This window comes from Trifolium pratense, linkage group LG2, assembly GCF_020283565.1.
Source record: "Trifolium pratense cultivar HEN17-A07 linkage group LG2, ARS_RC_1.1, whole genome shotgun sequence".
Taxonomy (NCBI): Eukaryota; Viridiplantae; Streptophyta; class Magnoliopsida; order Fabales; family Fabaceae; genus Trifolium; species Trifolium pratense.
This window is the reverse complement of record NC_060060.1, coordinates 64,026,614-64,048,355: the sequence shown is the minus strand read 5'-3', so window position 1 is coordinate 64,048,355 and position 21,742 is coordinate 64,026,614. Positions and strand designations below refer to the sequence as shown.

At 29.9% G+C, this 21,742-nt stretch overlaps 1 protein-coding gene and 1 pseudogene across 1 annotated transcript; both read left to right on the top strand.

Annotated features, from left to right (window-relative positions):
• The first annotated feature begins 256 nt into the window (after positions 1–256).
• LOC123911399 lies at positions 257–6,877 on the top strand (annotated as a pseudogene).
• Positions 6,878–16,460: 9,583 nt separating this feature from the next.
• LOC123911398 (ethylene-responsive transcription factor ERF039-like) lies at positions 16,461–17,416 on the top strand. The gene has a single exon (XM_045962801.1). The coding sequence runs from the start codon at positions 16,517–16,519 to the stop codon at positions 17,108–17,110; it is 594 nt and encodes a 197-aa protein (XP_045818757.1). The 5' UTR covers positions 16,461–16,516; the 3' UTR covers positions 17,111–17,416.
• The last annotated feature ends 4,326 nt before the right edge of the window (positions 17,417–21,742 follow it).

The following is a 21,742-nucleotide window of genomic DNA, read 5'->3' as shown; positions in this document are numbered from 1 at the left end:
CCCAGACCAAAACATTGGTTAATCTAACATAGTTTTATCCAGAAAATTGTCGGAATCAAAGCGATAATATTTGGTGCAGATTTTTGGGTCAAGAACCCTAAAAATATTAACTTTCATTCCTCCCTATTGGATGCTGTAATAAAAATTGATGGAGGGTTTGGAATATGTAGTTGTGTTGTCAGAGTTTGTTTGAAGTTTCACATTGCTTGGATTTCCGGGCTGTTGAGTGTATAAATATGCAAGGGCAACCTCACCTTATGAGTTAGCTTTTGAGGATGAGATCTAAGCATATTTAACATGGTATCAGAGTCGGTTTAAGGACTCCAATGTGGACATTTGAGTCAGGACCACGCTAGGCGTGATGGTAGGTGTTGGAATATGTAGTTGTGTTGTCGGAGTTTGTTTGAAGTCCCACATTAATTAGGTTCCCGTGTTGTTGAGTGTATAAATATGTGAGGGCAACCTCACCCTAAGAGTTAGCTTTTGGGGCTTGAGATTCAAGCATATTTAACACGTTCAATCTCTGCTCCATTGACATCCCTAAACACATGCACTATCTACTTCATTGTTCAAACTTCAAAACCAAACATTTATTTGGTGTTGAAATTCAGAACTGCACAAAACAAAATAGAAGGTGTTGATCATTTGGCTTTCGAGAGGAACAAAGCACAATTCGATGTGAACGATACGAAGATCGTTTGGGCTGGTTCTCATCAAGAATTTGTACTTTCCGATCAGATTTCTCGTCTTGTTGCTAGGGATCCGGTGAAATCAACTGTTTTTTAACTATAAATTTTTATTTTATTTTCTTCTGCTTCATTTCGATATATTTTTTAAACAAGTAATGATATGTTCATAAATATTTTTGCACAAAAGGTAGTGTTTTGCTTTTGGAACTATGTGAAAATGATATTACTCATAATTTATCTGCAAAAGGTTGAATTTATTTATTTATTTATTTATTTTTTCTAGTTATGCATTAGGAGATTTCAGTGCTTAGGTGACTAGTTCATGTTTTGCAGGTCACTGTTCAGCTTTAACATGTAATGTAGCTAGCTTCTGTTTCCCATATCTTACATTTTAGTTTTTTGGTGATAATGATGACTGCGGCTTCTATAAAAATTTGTAACCTTGCTTTGGCTGTTTCTCATTTCTAGGTATTCCAAAAGGATAACAGAACCGCGCTTGATAGAAAGGAGTTATTTAAGAAAACTTTGAGAAAAGCAGCTCATGCATGGAAAAGGATCATCGAGCTTCGTCTTAATGGTGACACTTCTGGCATTAGTGTTGTTTGCATTCGGTTTTTTGTTATTTTCTTCTATGGGACACAATTAGTTGCCTATTACATTTAATATCTTTCACTATTTATAATCTTACGTGTTGTATTCTTACAGAACAGGAAGCTTCTAAGGTTAGAACCTTTGTGGATCAGCCTGCTTTTACAGATATTCATTGGGTATAATTCAAATTTTTGTCCTGTTTTCTTAATCGCGAAGATATATGTAGATTGCAAAAAGAGACAAACAAACAAATAAATATGTGGATGAATCGGATATATCTTTTGTGTGCATATTATCAGGTTGTGTTAAATTTTAGTTATTCATATATTTTTTGCAGGTAATGTTTGTGCCTACTATCAAAGGACAAGGAACGGATGAGCAGCAGGAAAAGTGGTTGCCTCTGGCTAATAATATGCAAATAATTGGTTGTTATGCCCAAACCGAACTTGGTCATGGATCCAATGTTCAAGGCCTAGAAACAACTGCAACATTTGATCCAAAAACAGACGAGTTCATTATTCACAGCCCCACATTGACTTCCAGCAAAGTGAGTGAAATGGGTGATGTCCCCCGGAAACTTTTACTATTATTTTACTGTTTGGCGAGCGCAATCAGGGAAAGCAGTTGTGTTTCTCTCATCTAGCTTATTTGTCTGTATTTTGGATCTATCATCATCATGTTTTATTGTTGATTTGAAACAGTGGTGGACTGGTGGGTTGGGTAAAATATCAACGCATGCTATTGTTTATGCCCGTCTTATTACTGTTGGTCATGACCATGGAGTGCACAGTAATTACCAAATTTAATCATCCAAATTTCTTGTGTTAGACTCAAACGTAAATTTATTGACTACTATATGTCCTATTTGAAGGTTTCATTGTCTAGCTCCGGAGCTTGGATGATCACTTGCCTCTTCCAGGCATAACTGTTGGAGATATTGGAATGAAATTTGGAAATGCAGCATATAACTCCATGGATAATGGACTTCTAAGTTTTGACCACGTACGAATTCCAAGGAATCAAATGTTAATGAGGTAGTTCAGTTTTACATAATTTACCTTTCTATAGCCTCACCAACCAAAATTCCAACCATCTTAGTTGGAGGTTTAATGGTGTATAATTTGTAGTACATAAATGACCTGTGAGGGCAAAGTTACTATCAGTATGCTTTTTAGTTTTTGTCAATAGAATAATGTGATGATTCCTCTGTTTTTTCAATCTACCAGGGTTTCACAGGTCACCAGAGAAGGAAAATTTATACATTCCGGTGTTCCAAGACAGTTAATTTATGGAACTATGTTATATGTGAGGCAGGCAACTGTAGCTGATGCATCAACTGCTTTGTCACGAGCAGTTTGTATTGCTACCAGATATAGTGCTGTTCGAAGACAGTTTGGATCTCAAAAGGGTGGTCCTGAAACACAGGTAAGGTTTAAAGCTCATTGATGCAAGTATGTTGCATGTCGGAGAATTCATAGTTATTAGAAATACACTAAGGAGATATTTTTCATTAAGTAAATTCTATGAAAGGATTGAAAGCTATAAAAAAAGGTTGGACCCAAAATTACAAAACACAGCATCTTCACTGGTGCCTCTTTCTTCACAGAACCATTATAGTTTAGGTTCTGACAATGCCGATGTTGTTAGGCTGAGCATCTTTCTTCACAATAATCCAATCCATTTTAATTAAGTTGTTATTGGTTGTGTAAATTGATGGGATAGAATTGTCTTTTTATATGTTTAATGTGTGTTTTACTTTGTGCTCTCTACTTCATTTTAGGTGATTGATTACAAAACACAGCAGGCTAGACTCTTCCCATTGCTAGCTTCTGCATATGCTTTCAGATTTGTTAGTGTGTGGCTGAAATGGCTTTACACGAATGTGACTCAAAAATTACAAGCTAATGATTTTTCAACAATGCCCGAGGCCCATGCATGCATTGCAGGGTTGAAATCCTTGACTACTTCCGTAACTGCTGTATGTTAGCTGTTTAATTTAATTGTTTCTTTAGCTTCTTCAGATTGCATTTAAAACACGGTTATACGGTTTACTCATATTTGGGATTTTCTTTCTGTTGTTCTATCCTTTAGTGAGGACTTAGGGGTGATCGTATCCGAACCAATCCAAAAGTAAAACCGCAAATCGAACCAAACCAAACCGAAAACCGCAAAAACCGCATTTGGTTTGGATGTATTTGGATGGCTTTCTTACTGAACCGCAAACCGCAAAACCGCAAACCGCAAAAACCGCAAAAACCGCGGATAACCGCAAAAACCGCATTAAGTTACTATTATATATTTATATTCCAATATCGTAAAAGAAAATATATTTATATTCCAATATACATGCCCAATTACCAAGTCAGTCGACCAAATTAATCGAACTTCAAGTTGTTTTTATTTTTTGTACTGAAATTTTATTTTGGTGTTGTAATGTTATTTTAAATAAACAAATTTTATCGGTACCGTGATGTTATTTTGAAAATTCAATTTTTTTATATATTTAAAATTGTAAGTTACTATAATGTTATTTTGGATAAATAATTTTTGTTGGTACTACAATGTTATTTTGGAACTTCAATTTTTTATTTTTTTTTTTATGCTTAAAATTGTTCGGTACAATCGTTATGTTTTAAACCGCACCAACCGAACCGATCCAAACCGCATTGGTTTGGTTTGGATGACTTTTTAAAAATCAACCGAACCAAATCGAACCGCATGCATTTTTATCTCGCGGTTAGGATGAATTTTATGCTCAAAACCGAACCAAACCGCACCGCGATCACCCCTAAGTGAGGTTCCATAAGTTTTATGATAGGTCTCCTCCCTTAATCTATTTCTAAATGTTGAAACTCATATCCTCATTTCTATAGTGCTACCTTATGCGGTTCATTTTGTTAATTGAAACATGTGAATATCTATAGTGTGTTACTATACATGCATATTGTTAAGAAATCTCACATTGGTTTGCGAGATGGCCTGAACATTATGTTTATAAGTGAGGGCAATCCTCACCATCAAAGTCAGTTTTGTAGGGTTAAGTTAGGCCCAACTCCCAATTCTAAGAAGGTATCAAAGCCTCCTCCACGATCTGTTGGACCGCTTGCTATCAGGTTTCTGATCGGGCCATCCGTCATTTATATTTGTGCCCCAACCCTAGTAGTATATAGGGCGCGAGGGTGTTTGTTAAGAAGTCTGACATCAGTTGCGAGATGACTTGAATATATGTTTATAAGTGAGGATAGTCCTTACCTTACAAGCCGGTTTTGTAGAGTTGAATTAGGCCCAACTCTCAATTCTAAAACATATAATCCTTCATCCTCCTTATTATCAGTTTGGAATTTAAAGTAAAAATTAAAACTACAGGTCAGAGCATATTGTGATTTATATATTTTGCAAGAACAATTATATAATTATTCTAATAGTCTGGATTTCCATCTCAAAAAGATTCGTGTCGTGAAGTGCTGGTTATTATAATTTGTTGGTTGTTACCATTAATTTATTATTCATGCTATCTATTTGTATGAAGGATAACTAACCGGACGAGTAACCTTCTCTACTTTTAAATGATTAAAATGTTTTTGTTGCTGTCAATGTGTTATTACCCTTTAATTGTACCATGTCATATATGTGTTATTCACTTTGTAATTGTAAGCTTTTTAAGTTCAAATAAAATAAATTAACTTCCATTTGTAGAGTGGAATAGAAGAATGCCGTAAACTTTGTGGCGGTCAAGGTTATCTCTGTAGCAGTGGTCTACCTGAGTTGTTTGCAGTTTATGTTCCTGCCTGCACATATGAAGGAGACAATACTGTCCTACTTTTACAGGTTTGTTAATTTTTAAATATCTTATACATCATTCGGTTTCCCATTGTGTAATAATCTCTCTCAATTTTCTTATCTGTTTCCACGTGGGCGCGTCTAAAATCTTCAAGTTTTATATACGCCTCTTGGCATCCTTATTAGCTGTCTGATTTATGATGTTTTTAGGAAGTATCTTGGGATTTTTTTTTTTGTGAAAACATTGGGATGTTTTTGACAAATAGAAAATCTCATGTAGGTGGCAAGGTATCTTATCAAGACTATATCTCAGTTGGGTTCTGGAAATCAACCTGTTGGTACCACGGCTTATTTGGCTCACGTGGAACAATTGATGCAATATCAGTCTGATGTTAAAAGAGGTATAATGAAATTGTAATCTTTTGATATTAGTCAAATATGTTTTCATTTAATATCACGAAGCATTCCTGTGTCCTATGATTTGTGATTTTATACTCTTTTTTATTCCTTTCAGCTGAGGATTGGTTGAAGCCTAATGTAGTGATTGAAGCATTTGAAGCTAGGGCTGCCAGGATGTCTGTTGCTGTTGCTCAAAATCTCAGCAAGTTCACTGATCCTGAAGAGGGTAAATGATTCAATGTATTGTTTGAATCACAAGCTATACTGATATGTCTATGTAGTTGATTTGTTATTGTAATTTGTGCAACAAGATTGAATATTATTGTATGCTAATGATTTTTCTGATGGTAGGTTTTCAAGAACTCTCAACTGATTTAGTTGAGGCAGCAACTGCTCATTGCCAATTAATTGTTGTTTCCAAGTAAGTTTCTACTGAATTTACACATAATTTGTTTGTAATTAATGTGTCGGTGATTGTTATTCTCATGAGCTTCCTGATTGCATCTATAGATTTACAGTTACTGAATTGTCTCCAGAAAGATCAAGTCTAATTATATTCTAGAGAAACACATAATATTTGTCCCCTTTTCTCAATTACTTTTCATTTATGAGTCTAAATTTGAATTTATGGTTTGGTAGGTTGTCTTCAAGGTGAAGACAACCACAGTGGAAGTAGTCCGAAAGAAGTGCAGAATGTAGTTTAGTAAATTTGAGAATACTTGAATATATTATACATTTAAGTTGATCAAAGCCTTGTGCTGTTTAGATTTATAGAGAAGCTGCAGCAAGATATACCTGGAAATGGTGTAAAACGGCAACTAGAGGTTCTTTGCGGTGTTTATGCTTTATTTCTTCTTCATAATCATCTGGGAGATTTTCTTTCCACTGGCTGCATCACTCAAAAACAAGGATCACTTGCGAATGAGCAGTTGAGATCCTTGTATTCACAGGTTTGTCTGATACGATTTCTAGTTAATAGCATTTTCTGCTTTTTATAACTGTAATAATATAAGAAAGCTAATGATTTTGTGTGTGGTTAGGTTCGTCCTAATGCAATTGCGCTTGTTGATGCGTTTAATTACACTGATCACTTGCTTGGTTCGGTTCTTGGGCGCTATGATGGAAATGTGTACCCTAAGTTGTATGAAGAGGCTTGGAAAGATCCTTTGAACGATTCAGTTGTTCCTGATGGCTTTAAAGAACATGTTCAACCAATACTTAGGCAACAACTACGTAACGCTAGACTCTAGATTATTTTTATTGAAAATCGTCAATAAGGTTGCATGAAATTTGGATAAATAAATGTAGATGAATACATACCAGTTGAACATTCATGACAGGAAGTAGCAATTAGGTGTATCTGGAATGGAACTAGAACATCATTATTTATTTATGCATGCTTGATGACTCTTGTTTCATCGATCTTGTTTTTGTGGCATGCATGTACATTTCTTGGGACAATCCAATCATAGGCTTATGAGCTGTGATTGCAAGTTTATTTGAAGACTCTTCTGACGAGTCACTTCGGGGCACTCTTTAAGCATTCCATTTAAAGTAACTTTTTATTCAAAAAATTAAATACTACAATTTTCAAAACATTGACTTTACATATTCCCATAAAAATTCTATAAAATTTACTATTTAAGGTCTTAAAGAGTGCCCCGGAGACACTCGTCAGTCTTTGCTATTTTAAATTGTAGGTATTGCAGTTGCATTTTTCGTACAGTTGTGCATTCACTTAGAGATTAAATTAATAGTTTTTCTTGTGTAAATTTATTTTTTAAATTAATGATCACTTAGAGAATAAATTATTTTATTTTATTTTTGTAAAAAAAAAAATTAGGACCAAAGAAAAAAGCAAGATGCAGACAGGCACCTAATATCTCACATAAACATCAATCAATTTTGAATGAATTGTTAAATAGTGACATTTCATTTAATTGCAATCCAAGAGTCAGACGGACGAGCAAGCTACTACCATTGCTTTTGGATGGGCATGCAAATTTGCATAACACCAAGAAATAATGTATTAGTACAAAAATACTACTAGCACGATTAAATGGAGTAATTCAGTTTTTTTTTTTTATAAAAAAATAGTAATTCAGTTGATAACAATATTATATATGATATATAAAGAGTATAGTCCAAATCTCAGTATAGCTACTACTACTATATACTTGAAAGAAAGAAAAAAAAAAAGAATGTTTTTAATTTTAATTCAGTGTTAACGTAAAATGTTCTGTCAGCAAAATACAATTAATTATATGTATTTGCTCTTGGTTTAAATGTAAGTCAAAAGGTATTTAGTCAAATTTTGAGTAAAATTTACTCTTTTTTAGTGTCGGGTCTCAAACTAAGTATCTCTTGGTTGAAGAACAAATCCTTAACCAAGTGATCTCAGGAAACATGCTACTCTTTACTTATTGAGTTACTATGGTTTTAGCCGTTGATATTCCTTAAAACAAACATTTTTTACTACAATACAAATGATTTAATTTACATACATCATCAATATAAAATAGATCTTCAAATTATTATTATTTTGGGTGCAACATCTGCATAATTTCTATTTATTTATTTTTTTGGTACATTACATAATTTCTATTTAACATTGATTTGATGATTGAATGCACGTATAAAAAATATATATAGCAGGAGTGCATAAAAATTGATTTGAATATTTACAACTATGGCAATAAGGTTGCTAAAAAAGTAGTGTAAATTGTGTATAGAATATAGATTCTCTCAATTTCATAAGATAAATGATAATTTCTATTACTATAGTTTTTTTATAAGTATTTACTCAATGTCATCAATTTTACAAACATGTGCATTTATATATTTTGAGAATTGAAGAGGATGTTATCCAAGTAAACTAGTATAAATTACTAGGGTAAAATATCATTGGGTGTGAGGTGGTTGGGGGTGCAACAAAAAGAAAAGAAGTGGTCGAGCATGGAAGGGAGACAAAAAAAATGGAGTATATATAAAGCAATATCAAAGATCTCATATATCCATATATTTCCACGATTGCTTCTCTTTATGTCCCATTTTTTTTTTAGGCTCCTTTAGCGCGGAAAAAAATTGATTTCTAGAAATCAAAAAAAAAATTAGTGTAAAATTTACACTAAAAAACTTCGATTTTTAGAAACTGAATTTTTTACGCACTAAGAAAGTGAGAAAAAAAAAACATGGAACGAGAAGAGAAACCATCTATTTCCATATTTCAGGTTTTTATATAGGGGGCTAAAAGGTTTGGGGCCACGACATTTCTAGAAGGGAGAGAGAGGATTTGGAGGAGGAAAGAAGATAATGGTTTTTGTTCACAAGAACTAATCTAATGGTTAAAACTATATACATATTATTCCACGTGTATATTTCATTAATTCCCAACTTTTACTACTTCATCGTCCCAATTTGATTAACACAGTTGACTGTTTCACGTATGTCGATGCATAACTTTGAAGAGTAATATTTTTAATTGTATAATAGTAAAAATTATAAAAATTATATATTTTAAAAATACTCATCGAGACGAATCAAACAACATCTTATATGTTAATATTTATTTTTGTTTATTACTCACTCTGTCACAAAATTTTAGTCCTCTTGGAGTTTTGCACGGAGATTAAGAAATGATAAGTAAAATTATTTTACCCTTACTTTATTAAGAAAAAGAAAGTATATTTAATTAATGTTTTAACTTTAGTAAGGGTACAAATAGTAAAATATCATTAAATGTGCATTGGTATCTTAAAAGGACTAAAGTTTTAGGACAAAACTAAAAGGTAAAAAGACTAAAAATTTGGGACGGAGGGAGTAGTAGAAAAATAAGGTACAAGCAACATATGTGAATAGTGCACAACAGTCAACTGCATAAATCAAATTGGGACGAAGAAAATATCATTTAGAGGTCGTTCTCTGGACTTAAGATATTTATGTCTCGATTTTGTGTTTGATGAGACAATATAATATATTAAATTAATTTTAAATATGTCTCATGAGTATAACTCAGTTAGTAAAGATATTATATTATGTATGTAGGGAGTCAGAATTTGAATCACAATCAACTCACTTATTTGGTAAAATTTCTAACCAATAACTAATTGACAAAAAAAAAATTCTTTTTTTGACCAATGGTATCATATTTCTGAATAAGTTGATTAGAGAACAGTAAAATAGGATAAAAAACTAAGTTACTAATTTGTCTCTATAAAATAGAAACTTAAAATATAATAAATATAGATATAAAAAATTATATTAAATTAAAATATTAGTAAACATGACAAAAATAGATATTTTTTTTTACAAATTAAATATGATTTTTTTGTAGGGTAATTTATTCATTTATATATATATATATATATATATATATATATATATATATATATATATATATATATATATATATATATATATATATATATATATATATATAGGAGGGTTATATTGACTCCAAGAGTAAGTTTTATAACTTACTCCAAATCTTGACCTTTGATTTTAATTCCAATTAATGGCTAAGATGGATTGATAATAATTGTTAAGGTGAGACTTATTCCTTTGTTGCACTTGAAAATCAAGATTATCAAAACATACTTTAAATAGAATATATTAACTCTAGCAATTAATTGTAAGTACACAATTATTTTTTTTACGAATAAACCATTTTTTTTTGGACACTTTAATACAACATTTCTATTTCTTTTTTTTTTTTGTTGACAATACACCATTTATTTCATGTGTGCTCTTTTCTTCTCTTTGCCTATACACCTAATTTTATGTTTGTTCAATCCGCGTTTATGATGATGGTTGGACCATAGTGATGATTTTTTTGGATTTTTATATCTTTTGCTTTTGAACTTTTAGCTCTTATTATTATGCTTATGGCAAGAGTTAATGTTGGTTATTTAATTTATTTGTTTGGTACATAATATTGGTTATTTATTTGTGTTATGTGTTTTATTCATGTGTTTCTTTGCCGTTGTTATGTTGAACTATTTTAAATGGAGTTGATTATTTTATTGTATATTTTTTATAAGAAAATGTACCAATTATTGTTATTTTTATGCAATCATTTGTTTACCTTTTTTTTTGGTTTAAAATATGTTTTCTTTTTTTGTTGGTACAAATGTTATCATTTGTATTTTTATACTTTTTTTTTTGTAGAGTATTTTTATCCTTTCTACTATGCAATTTATTATGCGTATAAAAAATTAACAAAGGCGAAGAATCATTATTTTGATAATTTTGATTTTTGATAATTAATGGTTTAATTTCTTCTTTTTTTATGGTAGAAGAATTCATTAATTCATTCTATTTGAGGTATGTTTTGATCATCCTTATTTTCCAGTGCAACAAAGAAATAAGTCTCACCTTAATAATTATTATCAATCAATCTTAGCCATTAATTGGAATTAAAATTAAAGGTCAAGATTTGGAGTAAGTTATAAAACTTACTCTTGGAGTCAATATAACCCTCCTCATATATATATATATATATATATATATATATATATATATATATATATATATATATATATATATATATATATATATATATATATATATATATATATATATATATGGGGGCTGCTAATTTAGACCCAGTTGAGTCTAAATTAGCAAAGTGCACCTTTTCAGTTGGACCAAAATACCCATTCTTTTTAATTAATTAACCAAATTACCATCAATGGACGCAGATCCAGTGTAGCGCGCGTACCGCAGGACCATGGTTATAGGCCGTTGATTTTCATCAGACAGCCAAGATCTGATCTCATCAAGACTGTCTGATCAATCAGACAGCCCAGATCATCCGAATCCATCAGATTCCAGCGCGTGCACCACACTGGATTACACCCTGGAGAGAGAAGAATCTACTTTTTAAAAGCAGGACACGTGTCGCTGTCTGATTGGCTGGGCGTGATTTTTTTCCATTTAATACTTTGAACTCAATTATTTCGTTGTAAATTAATTTTTTTTTTTTATACCAAAATTCATAATTTTTTTTTCTCTACAAATAGAGACTTGGTTCGTTTGATTTGGACACAGAAAAAAAACCCAATTTTTCACTACCTTAATCTCATTTTTAACTACCTTACATCAACTCACTGAAACCATTCTACCAGGAAAATGGTTTCAGAGTACAAATCTCTGAAACCATTCTACCAGCTAAATGGTTTCAGAAGTAAATAACTAAGAATCAACTTACTGAAACCATTCTACCAGCAAAATGGTTTCAGAAGCAAACACAATTAATAAATTACTCACTGAAACCATTCTACCAGTAAAATAGTTTCAGAGTACAACTATGTGCAACCATTCTACAAGCTAAATGGTTTCAGAAGCAAATAACTAATAATCAACTTACTGAAACCATTCTACCAGCAAAATGGTTTCAGATTACAACTCTCTGAAACCATTGTACCAGATAAATGGTTTCAGAAGCAAACACAATTAATAAATTACTCATTGAAACCATTCTACCAGTAAAATGGTTTCAGAATACAACTATGTGCAACCATTCTACCAGTAAAATGGTTTCAGAAGCAAACATTAGTTTTTAATTACCGTTTTATCTCATTTAATTAACTAAAAATAGTTTCAGGTCTCCAAAAATTTCATAAAATATACCAAAAGTTCCAGAATATTATCTACTATTTTCCTGGTATAATGGTTTCAGTGAGTTGGTTGAGTGGTGCGTGTTAAATTACAACACACAAGTAACGTATTTAGTAGACAAAAAATGAGATTAAGGTAGTGAAAAATTGCATTTTTTTTTCGGTGTCCAAATCAAACGAACCAAGTCTCTATTTGTAGAAAAAAAAAATTATGAATTTTGGTATAAAAAAATAAAAATAAAAAATTAATTTACAACGAAATAATTGAGTTCAAAGTATTAAATGAACAAAAATCACGTCCAGCCAACCATTGTGTGACACGCGTCCTACTTTTAAAAAGCAAATTTTTCTCTCTCCAGCGTGTAATCCAGTGTGGCGCACGCGCTGGAATCTGATGGATCAGGATGATCTGGGCTGTCAGATTGATCAGACAGTCTTGATGAGATCAGATCTTGGCTGTCTGGTGGAAATCAACGGTCTGTAACCATGGTCCTTCGGTACGCGCGCGACACTGGATCCGCGTCTATTAATGGGTATTTTGGTTAATTAATTAAAAAGAATGGGTATTTTGGTCCAATTGAAAAGGTGCACCTTGCTAACTTAGACCTAACTAGGGTCTAAGTTAGAAAACCCCTATATATATATATATATAATGTATATTATATTTTTATTTGGCTTATTAAAGATATATAATGGAATTATTTATCTACTGATAATTTTTATAAAAAAAATAATAAGATTCTTCATTATAGTAGTGTTAAAGAGATTTTTAAAAATTATATAAATAAATATTTATTTATTTTATTACTTTATTTAATTTATAAAATTTTAAAACATTAAAACACAATTTCAAAAAGATATCTATTATTTATATGTTTAGGAGTTTCTCTCTCATAGTCTTATTTCTATATGGCACCATTTCATTGATCCATGTCTTATGTGGCATTCTAATATTTCTCCAATTCCTATGTGGCTAACTATGAAGGCCTTTGCAATTTCTCTAATACATGATGATATCATTTTACTTAGAATCTTTAGCTAATTTGGAAATTCAATCATTTCTTAATTATTGTTTATAAATCGTATTTAATGCACCTATTAAAAATAATTTTAAAAGGAAATAACTCAAATTCAAATATAAATAATTATATCTCATTAATATATATATATATATATATATATATATATATATATATATATATATATATATATATATATTAATATAATACATAATATTATACATTAATTTTTTTTTGTGAAAGTATTATATATGAAATTTTATATATACCAAACAATGGAGTTTTTTTTACGTAATATTTCTTTTATATATCCCACAAGAGTTTTTTTTATAGAAATTGCTCAATCAGGTTTTATGAACAAATGTCTATATATTAATATTTTGATACAATTGAAATTTTACGTATGGAAACTTTTGATTATTGACCAACTCATTTTTGGAATATATATTGATTAAATTAAATCAATGCTGAAATTGATGGAAATTTCAAAAAATCTACTATAGTTTCTATATATACGGGTCAACATGTAAGAGTGAGAGTCATTGAGTGTCTCAGCGCCCCTTCTCTATTTTCTCTTCTCTTCTCACCTTCACTACTCTTCTTTTTTTTTTTTGTTGACAGAATCACTACTTTTTTTTTTCTATCTATTGCTATTGTTGGTTTTTTTTTTTTAAATAAAAAATCTATTGCTATTGTTGGTTATTTCTTATTTATTTGTTCAATATAATTTTTGTTGCTCTCAAGTGGAATGAAATCTAAATTTTATTTGTTTTTCTTTGCAGGTATTTTGTTTACTTGTGTTAGACTGTTAGGCTACAATAAGAGGATTCAACATAAAAAAGAGAAATAATTTTCTTCTCTAAAGTCAATAATATTTTGTAAACTTTTTTTTTTAGTAGAAATTGTAAACTTCTTTTTAAGAAGCCAAAATATTATTCATCTATCTTTGTAACTTTTATTTACTATTTGGATTCTTGCAGAGACTGATGAAGATGACTACGAGGGATAAATAACATCTGGATTGTGAACATATGAGTGGATAAAATATTCAAGTTTAATTCTACAATCAGAAAATTGTACTAATTTTGAGTTATAAATCTTTATTTGCAGATCCATATACGGAAGAACAACATTGTTTGTTATTCAAATTAAGATTAAGTATTATCAATTGATGTTAGAGTTTTAAGTATTTATTTATATTTTTTATATTTTATTGTCATTTTTTTAATCATATGTTTACTTATTAAAAAAGAATTGTTGTTCATATTATTTTTTATTGGATTTAAATCATGCTTATAAATGTTTTTTTACTATTATTTATAAATAAATGTTGTACTGTATTTTTTTACTCATTATTTTTTTATTTGTCTAATTTTTCATGTGATATTTAACAAATACACTGATAAAATAATAGAAACTCCTCAAATGACTATTCTATAGAATGAATTGGAAAAATGTGGAATTGAGAAATTGATATGCTTAAAAAAAATTATTCTTAAACTTCATACTTATCAAGTAGAGAAAAATGTGTCATTGTCTGAAAAATAAAAGGAATGAAGTAATTGACTTCATAGATTATTTTTCTATTTCATTTTATTATTCTATTAATTATGGTTTACCTTAACGTGATTTTTCTAATAAAAAAAATACATAGTGATTTGTACCAAACAAAATATTAAAATACGAGGGTATTGATAAAAAAAAATAACCTACATGGAGGTATTAAGCAAAAAATAACTTACACGGGATGAGACATACATTTGTAGATTTTATTATATAAAAAATACGATATCAATTGAAAGCAGGGAAAGTAACAATGATCACTGTAAAATAAACAAATAAAAATAAAAACAAATAGATACAATTTTTTAAAATTTGCACATTAACAAATGAGATATGCTTAAAAAAATTATATAATTTTTTTTTGTCAAGCAAATGACAAACAATTCTACTGTTCATTACTTTTAAATAAATAATATTAAAACTAAAATCGCCCCATTTTGCTTCTCAAATGTGAAATTTTTTCACACGGGGACATGAGATAAAATACTCCTGAAGAAAATAAATGTCTAAAGGAGAGAGATGACGATTAAGAACAAATATATTAACCGTTAGATTAGTTTTTGCATAATGACATTTTTTTTTTATGAAAATAAAAGAACAAATATATGAACATGTGAGTTGGGAACGGGGAATGGAGTATCACTCTCCATTATGCCATTTAATTTCTCCTTAAAATCTCCAAAATTTGGATCTTTTATCATATTTAAATAAACTATTACATAAATATAAAATTAATTTTACAAATAATTAAAAAAATCACAATATTAAAATTTTAATAATCTATATTTTTCATGTGTGAAAAAAAATGATCTATATTTCTCATAGAACATTAATCCGGGCGATATCACGGGTAAATTATACTAGTATGTATGTGTTTTAGAAGGTTAACCTCATTATTTAACTACGACACATATCTTATCATGTCATAGTTAAAAATTAAAAACGTTACATAAACTTAAAAAATAATAAATAATATTATCGTGTTTTTTTGCTATGTGTGCACCAAACATATATTTTGTCACTATCGTATTATGGTGTAGCTTCTTATAATATTTTGTCTCTATCTTTTATATTCATTCATATAAAAGGAACCTTAATATATTTCTTTCCCTTTTGGATTGAACCAATAACTCATTTCCTTCGCATTAAAAAAAAAAACAAAAACTCATTTCCTTATATAAAATATATTTTCTTTCCCTTTTGAATTGGACGAAAATAACCCATTTAATTTCCTTATATAAAATACAAGCATTGATAAATTTTTTTACTTATTCAATAATACATAAACACCCATTTTTATACATTCAATTCGCACGATATTAGATTAATCACGTACAAAAATAGAATTATGGTTTGTAAAAAAAAAATTAACCATAATTAAAATGAACAATAATTTTAATAGCGCGATATTAAATTAATCACGTATAAAAATAGAATTAATTTAGTGAAGTAAATGATTAATTCAATTTACAACCATAATTAAAATGAACAACAATTTTAACAGAAAACGCGACATTAAATTAATCACGTACAAAAATAGAATTAATTTAGTGAAATAGGAGTAAATGATTAATTCAATTTCAATCTACAACCATAATTAAAATGAACAACAAGTTTAATGGTAAATCATGCACGTAAAATCATACACAACTGTATAAAAAAGTGGATCTACATCAAATCAAATATATATATATATATTTTTATATACACGTAAATTAAATTCCCAGTCACAATCACAACTTAAATCACCACTATATAAATAGTATCCACCACATTTTTTTCTTTGCTCCATTCCACACCACTCTCTCTTTCTCTGTCTATATCTAATATCTATTCTCTTGTCTTTTCTCCAAAAAACATGGAACAAGTTTCTGTCTCAATGGACAATGAAATTGAACTAACCACTTCAATTTCTTCTTCCATTGAAAATAACAAAACCAAACCAAAAAGTGATAATAATGGGAAACACCCTTTGTATCGTGGAGTAAGAATGCGTCATTGGGGTAAATGGGTTTCTGAAATTAGAGAGCCCAAGAAAAAATCAAGAATTTGGCTAGGTAGTTTTCCGACACCCGAAATGGCAGCTATAGCCCATGATGTTGCGGCCCAAGCCATCAAAGGAAGCTCGGCTTACCTTAATTTCCCCGAATTAGCCGAACACCTCCCACGCCCCGCCACCAATTCTCCGAAGGACATTCAAGCCGCCGCCAAAGCAGCTTCAATGGACTTTCGTCATGAAGCCCAGGCCCAAGCCCATGACTTACAAGAATCGTCAAATTCATCTTTAACTGACGAGGATGACATGTTCTATGACTTGCCGGATCTCTTACTCGATACAAATAACAATTCAACAACTGAATTATATTATTCTTCAATGCCGTGGCTCGCGGCTGGAGCTGAATATTCAAACTCAGGTTTTGGGCTGGATGAGCCTTTACCGTGGGAGCCTTAATTATTAATTTGTTCAAAGGTCAAAGGTTAAATTATTTATTTCCTTTCGTTTAGTATCTTCACAATTTGGTATCTAAATTATTTACTTCCTTTAATAAGAGACCTATCATCAATCAATATGTATATTATATTGTTACCATTTATTAAAAATAAAAGATCTTCAAAATGGGTGAAATTCTCAAAGGATTATACCTTCGAAGAAGGCTACTATGAAACAAATAATCAAAATCATGGTTAAGTATTTGGTGCATTTTTTTGGAGTTTGGCAATATTGAACCTCCATTTTTTATGTAAAATTAAGTTTATAACCTCCTTTTCTTTGTTAGTGTAGATTTAATGCTGTTTACAAAAATGAAAGAAATCAATAAAAAAATTGTCTTAACATGAAACCATTTGTTTTTTCTGTGATATTTTAATATCGACCGTCATTGTATCAATTTCATTCTCTCTTTTTTTTTTAAGGAATTTTCATTCTCTCTATTGTACCAAAAAAATGTATATTATTTCTCTATAATAAATATTTGGGCTGTTATTGGTAAAAAAATAAGTAATGTAATATTCAGCTTTGATCATTGATGAAAAATAAATAATAACATTTTTAAAATAAAAACATTTTTTTAGATCATGCTAACTAGTGTCCCGGACACTTTTTAAGATACCAAAAATAGCAATCTGGGGTTCGAAACTATATATTTTCTTTAAAATAAATTATTTTCAATAATTTTAGAATGGTCATTAATCTCCTTAGATAAAAAGGAGGAACTCTATTTTTTAAGGAACTTTTTTTATCTGATTTTATATACCAATATGAGGAATCTTGGGGCAAAGATTAATCCCTACATGTGAATTTTTCACTTGAGAGTGTGAGATCAACTTCCCCCTCTAGTTAGGTACGTAGCTTTATGAGCACAAGATCATCATATTCAATTGGCCATAAAAAAAGAAAAACAAGAAACATACAACTTTTTTATGGCTTGTTGTAAGTACAGAGCACCCAATGTACGTCTACCTATAATTGAAACTCCTATTCTTTTTGAACGATTCATTCTTAAGTAAAGTTTATTAACTATTTAAATCTAATTAATCACTTTTAATTATTAGCACATGAACTTTTTTATTTATTTATTACAAATAATCATGTTAACAAATACTTGACAAAAAAATAGTCATGTTGGCGTAGAGTAGAGGTTTGGCATTTTCGTAGATATAATAGACATGGACCATTAATGAGAGAAACAACTCAGAGTAAACATACAATACATACATCAACTTCATGCTTTAATTCTTTTGGTCAAAATAAATTTTATTCAGTTGGCAATGAAAACTACACATAAAGTGATAAAGATATCATGGCATGGTTATAGATGTTTTCTCTTTAGGCTCCATGGTTCTTTTCTTCCTTGGAATTTACTTTTTTGCCCTTCAATAAAAACTTCAGTTGCTACGAACCAATTTTTTTTTGCCTTGAATTTTAACCGAATTTTCCCTGAATTTGAACTAGAAAAAACTTTGATTTCTGCGAATCGAAGTTTTTAGCAAGGGTAAAATTGGAATTTTGGGTATAAAAGATACATGAAAGGCCTAGAGAGAAAACATCATGATCAATAAAAAGAAATATATCATATTATCATGGCATGGGAAATAGTGGAACTCAATGTTACTCACTCAATCTTACCACCACTCATTTCACCATTTTATATGAAATAAGAAAAATGTATAAGTAATTGAAAAAAGTTATGATATTTGTACTAAAATTCAGCTATAAAAATGCAATAGTATTTTCTTGAGGAAGAGTTTTGTCAATCTTTTTAATGCTACTCGAGCTGAGAGATTAATTTCTGTAGTTATTGTGTGTAGGAATATCTAGTGCATATAAAAAAAATATGACTTTTTTTTTCTTTCAAGTCTAACTTGGTTGTCTTTGGTTGAATGCATTTGGTTGAAGATAACTTGCTCAATGGAAAAGTGACAAATATCCATTGGAGGTGGTGAATTGCATAAAACGATTGTTGTGGTCAGTACATAAATATATATCAAACGTACGAATAAAAGTCTCCAATGTATTTGAGACAAATTCTTTGTAGTGAGATTTGACTACTTTTTTTTAATGGGTTTTGAGTACATTTTGTACTCATTTTTAATAAATGATGATTATCTGACGAAAAAATAAACCTTAGACAAGAATTATTAAACTCAAATAATTCTTAAACTCAAAAAAATACTTTGATTAAAATTTCACATTTGTTTTTTGAGAATATCACATAAGTGGCATTCAATTAATTAATTATTAAACTCAAATAATTTTAATGACAACTCAATCAAGAATATTCAAATTCTTTTTGTCAAGTGGATATTCAAACTTAAACTTTGACCAAAATAATGTTTTATTAGATTTATTAATCGTTTGACTCTACTTATTTTTTATTTTTTTTTCATCTCCTTAAAACTAGTAAATAGTTACTTATCAATTGAACTCCAAATTACAATGATAATTCTTTTCATAGAAATTAAAGTGGAAATAGGAGTTTACATTAGAGATTATCAAACAAATTTTGTTCTTGTAAAGACAAAATAATTCTCACCTATTATGTCGACGTCGGTTAAGCTTTGGGTCTTCTCGGTGCATTAACATGGGTTCAGGAGCTTCAACTAGATACTGTTGATTTCGAGCTTGATTCCAAAATTGTTGTTTCTAAATTCATAATACTAAAATTGATGTGTCAGAGTAGTTCTCACCTATTATAGAGACATTAGAGATGATCAAACAAGTTTTGTTCTTGCAAGGACATAGTAGTTCTCACCTATTATTCATGTCGACGTCGGTTAAGCTTTAGGTCGTCTCAATGCATTAACATGGGTTCAGAAGTTTCAAGTAGGTGCCGTTGATTTCGAGCTTGATTCTAAAACTGTTTCTAAATTTCATAATACTAGATTTGATATGTTAGAGATGGGAGACATCATTAGAGATTGTAAGCGTGTTTATAACTCTTATTTTAGGAACTCTTAGATAGAGTTTATCATAAAACAAGCTAATGTAATTGCTCATTAATTGCTCATGCTTTTGTAAGGGTGACCATGTCTTTTTCTAATTTCCATATTTTTACTTATGTATCTAATTGTATCAATAACATTATCATGAATAGAATGCTGTGAATTCTTTACCATAAAAAAGAAAAGAAACTAAAGCGTTAAGATGAAAAGTATAAGTAACACAATAGTGGAAGCGTGAGTGTCTCATCAAAACTAAAAAGAAACACGTGATAAAAGAACAAAAAAAAAAAAAAATTGTGAATGCATGATTTGGATGGATGGGTGATAATTATTGGCTTCACTTTATTTGGAAAGATTACAGAGACAGTTTAACTAGAAAAAAGTTGTGGGCACATCCCAAATTTGGCTTCATGCCCTTATGTGATGTGAGATCCTTCTTATATTTATTGCCATTGTCGTTCGTGCCACAAACTAACCGCCACACAGTGGCCACCATGCCAAATGCAATCCCATGTTGGTCTCCTCTATCATCTCAAATACCGACAACTTTTTAATTTTCGTTATGCTATCTTCTACTGAGTTCTACCGCCTCCGTTCTTACTGACAAAAATATATCATTTGTTTATCTTGTTTTGACCGTGTTTTTCTAATAATATATAAATAAATATAAATATTAGCATATAAGATCTTGTTCAATTTGTTTTGATAAGTATTTTCAAAATATTAAATTTTTACTAATAAAGAATTAAAGATATTAGTGATCAAAATTGTGCATTGGCGTACGTGATGTGGTCAATCAGGATGTTATAGTTACGGACGAAGGTAGTAATTGACTAACAATAACCTATGTTAAGATATCTAAATAAAATAAGTTTTGTATTTAATAATACAAAGAATTTAATATTTAAAAAATAAAATGTATAATTTTAAAAGAATATTTTTATATTAGTATCTTTTTAACACGTGTATTAAGAACATACGGTAATATTTTGCATTTTAAATTAATGAGAGAAAAAAGAATTTTTTTTTTTTTACTAAAAAGAGAAAAGAAGTTAAGTCCCAACAATATCATTCATTTCTGTTCCCTACTCCAAATTAATTGGTGCATAAGCATAACGTCATAAGTGAATCACGGATTCATGTGGCTTCTTAACATGTGCCTTAAGGGCACAAGTTAACCTTCTCATTTTTTTATTGGAAAATGCTAAACGGTGCCCCCGGGGCACTGTTTAAGGAACCAAATATAGTAATATCATATTGAAGTTTGTGCAGTCAATGCCTTGAAAGTCTAAAAAGTGTTATTTTCAATTTTAAAATTTCCTTTTTTGGTTTCCTTAACCGGTGCCCCGGGGCACCGGTTAGCCTGACCCTTTTTTATTTATCTTTGAACTTGTTTAAACCTTAGGACAAATTTTGTGACCGCGTAAAAGTTTTCCGCTTTATACAACATTTTTCATCTATAGTTATTCTGCTCGTTGATATACTATTTTCGTCAAGGTACTATATTATTAAATTTTGAAACAAACTCATTTCGAGTTAGTATCCAGCTATTTCTAGAAGAAAAAGAAATCATTTGTGCATCAAGTTAACAAAATTATCTCGTGTGATATTGGTGAAACTGTCACTATAATTCTATGTATTT

Bases quoted from the DNA above. Each gene is read 5' to 3' on its own strand.
- LOC123911398 (XM_045962801.1), top strand. From the start codon at position 16,517: ATGGAACAAGTTTCTGTCTCAATGGACAATGAAATTGAACTAACCACT.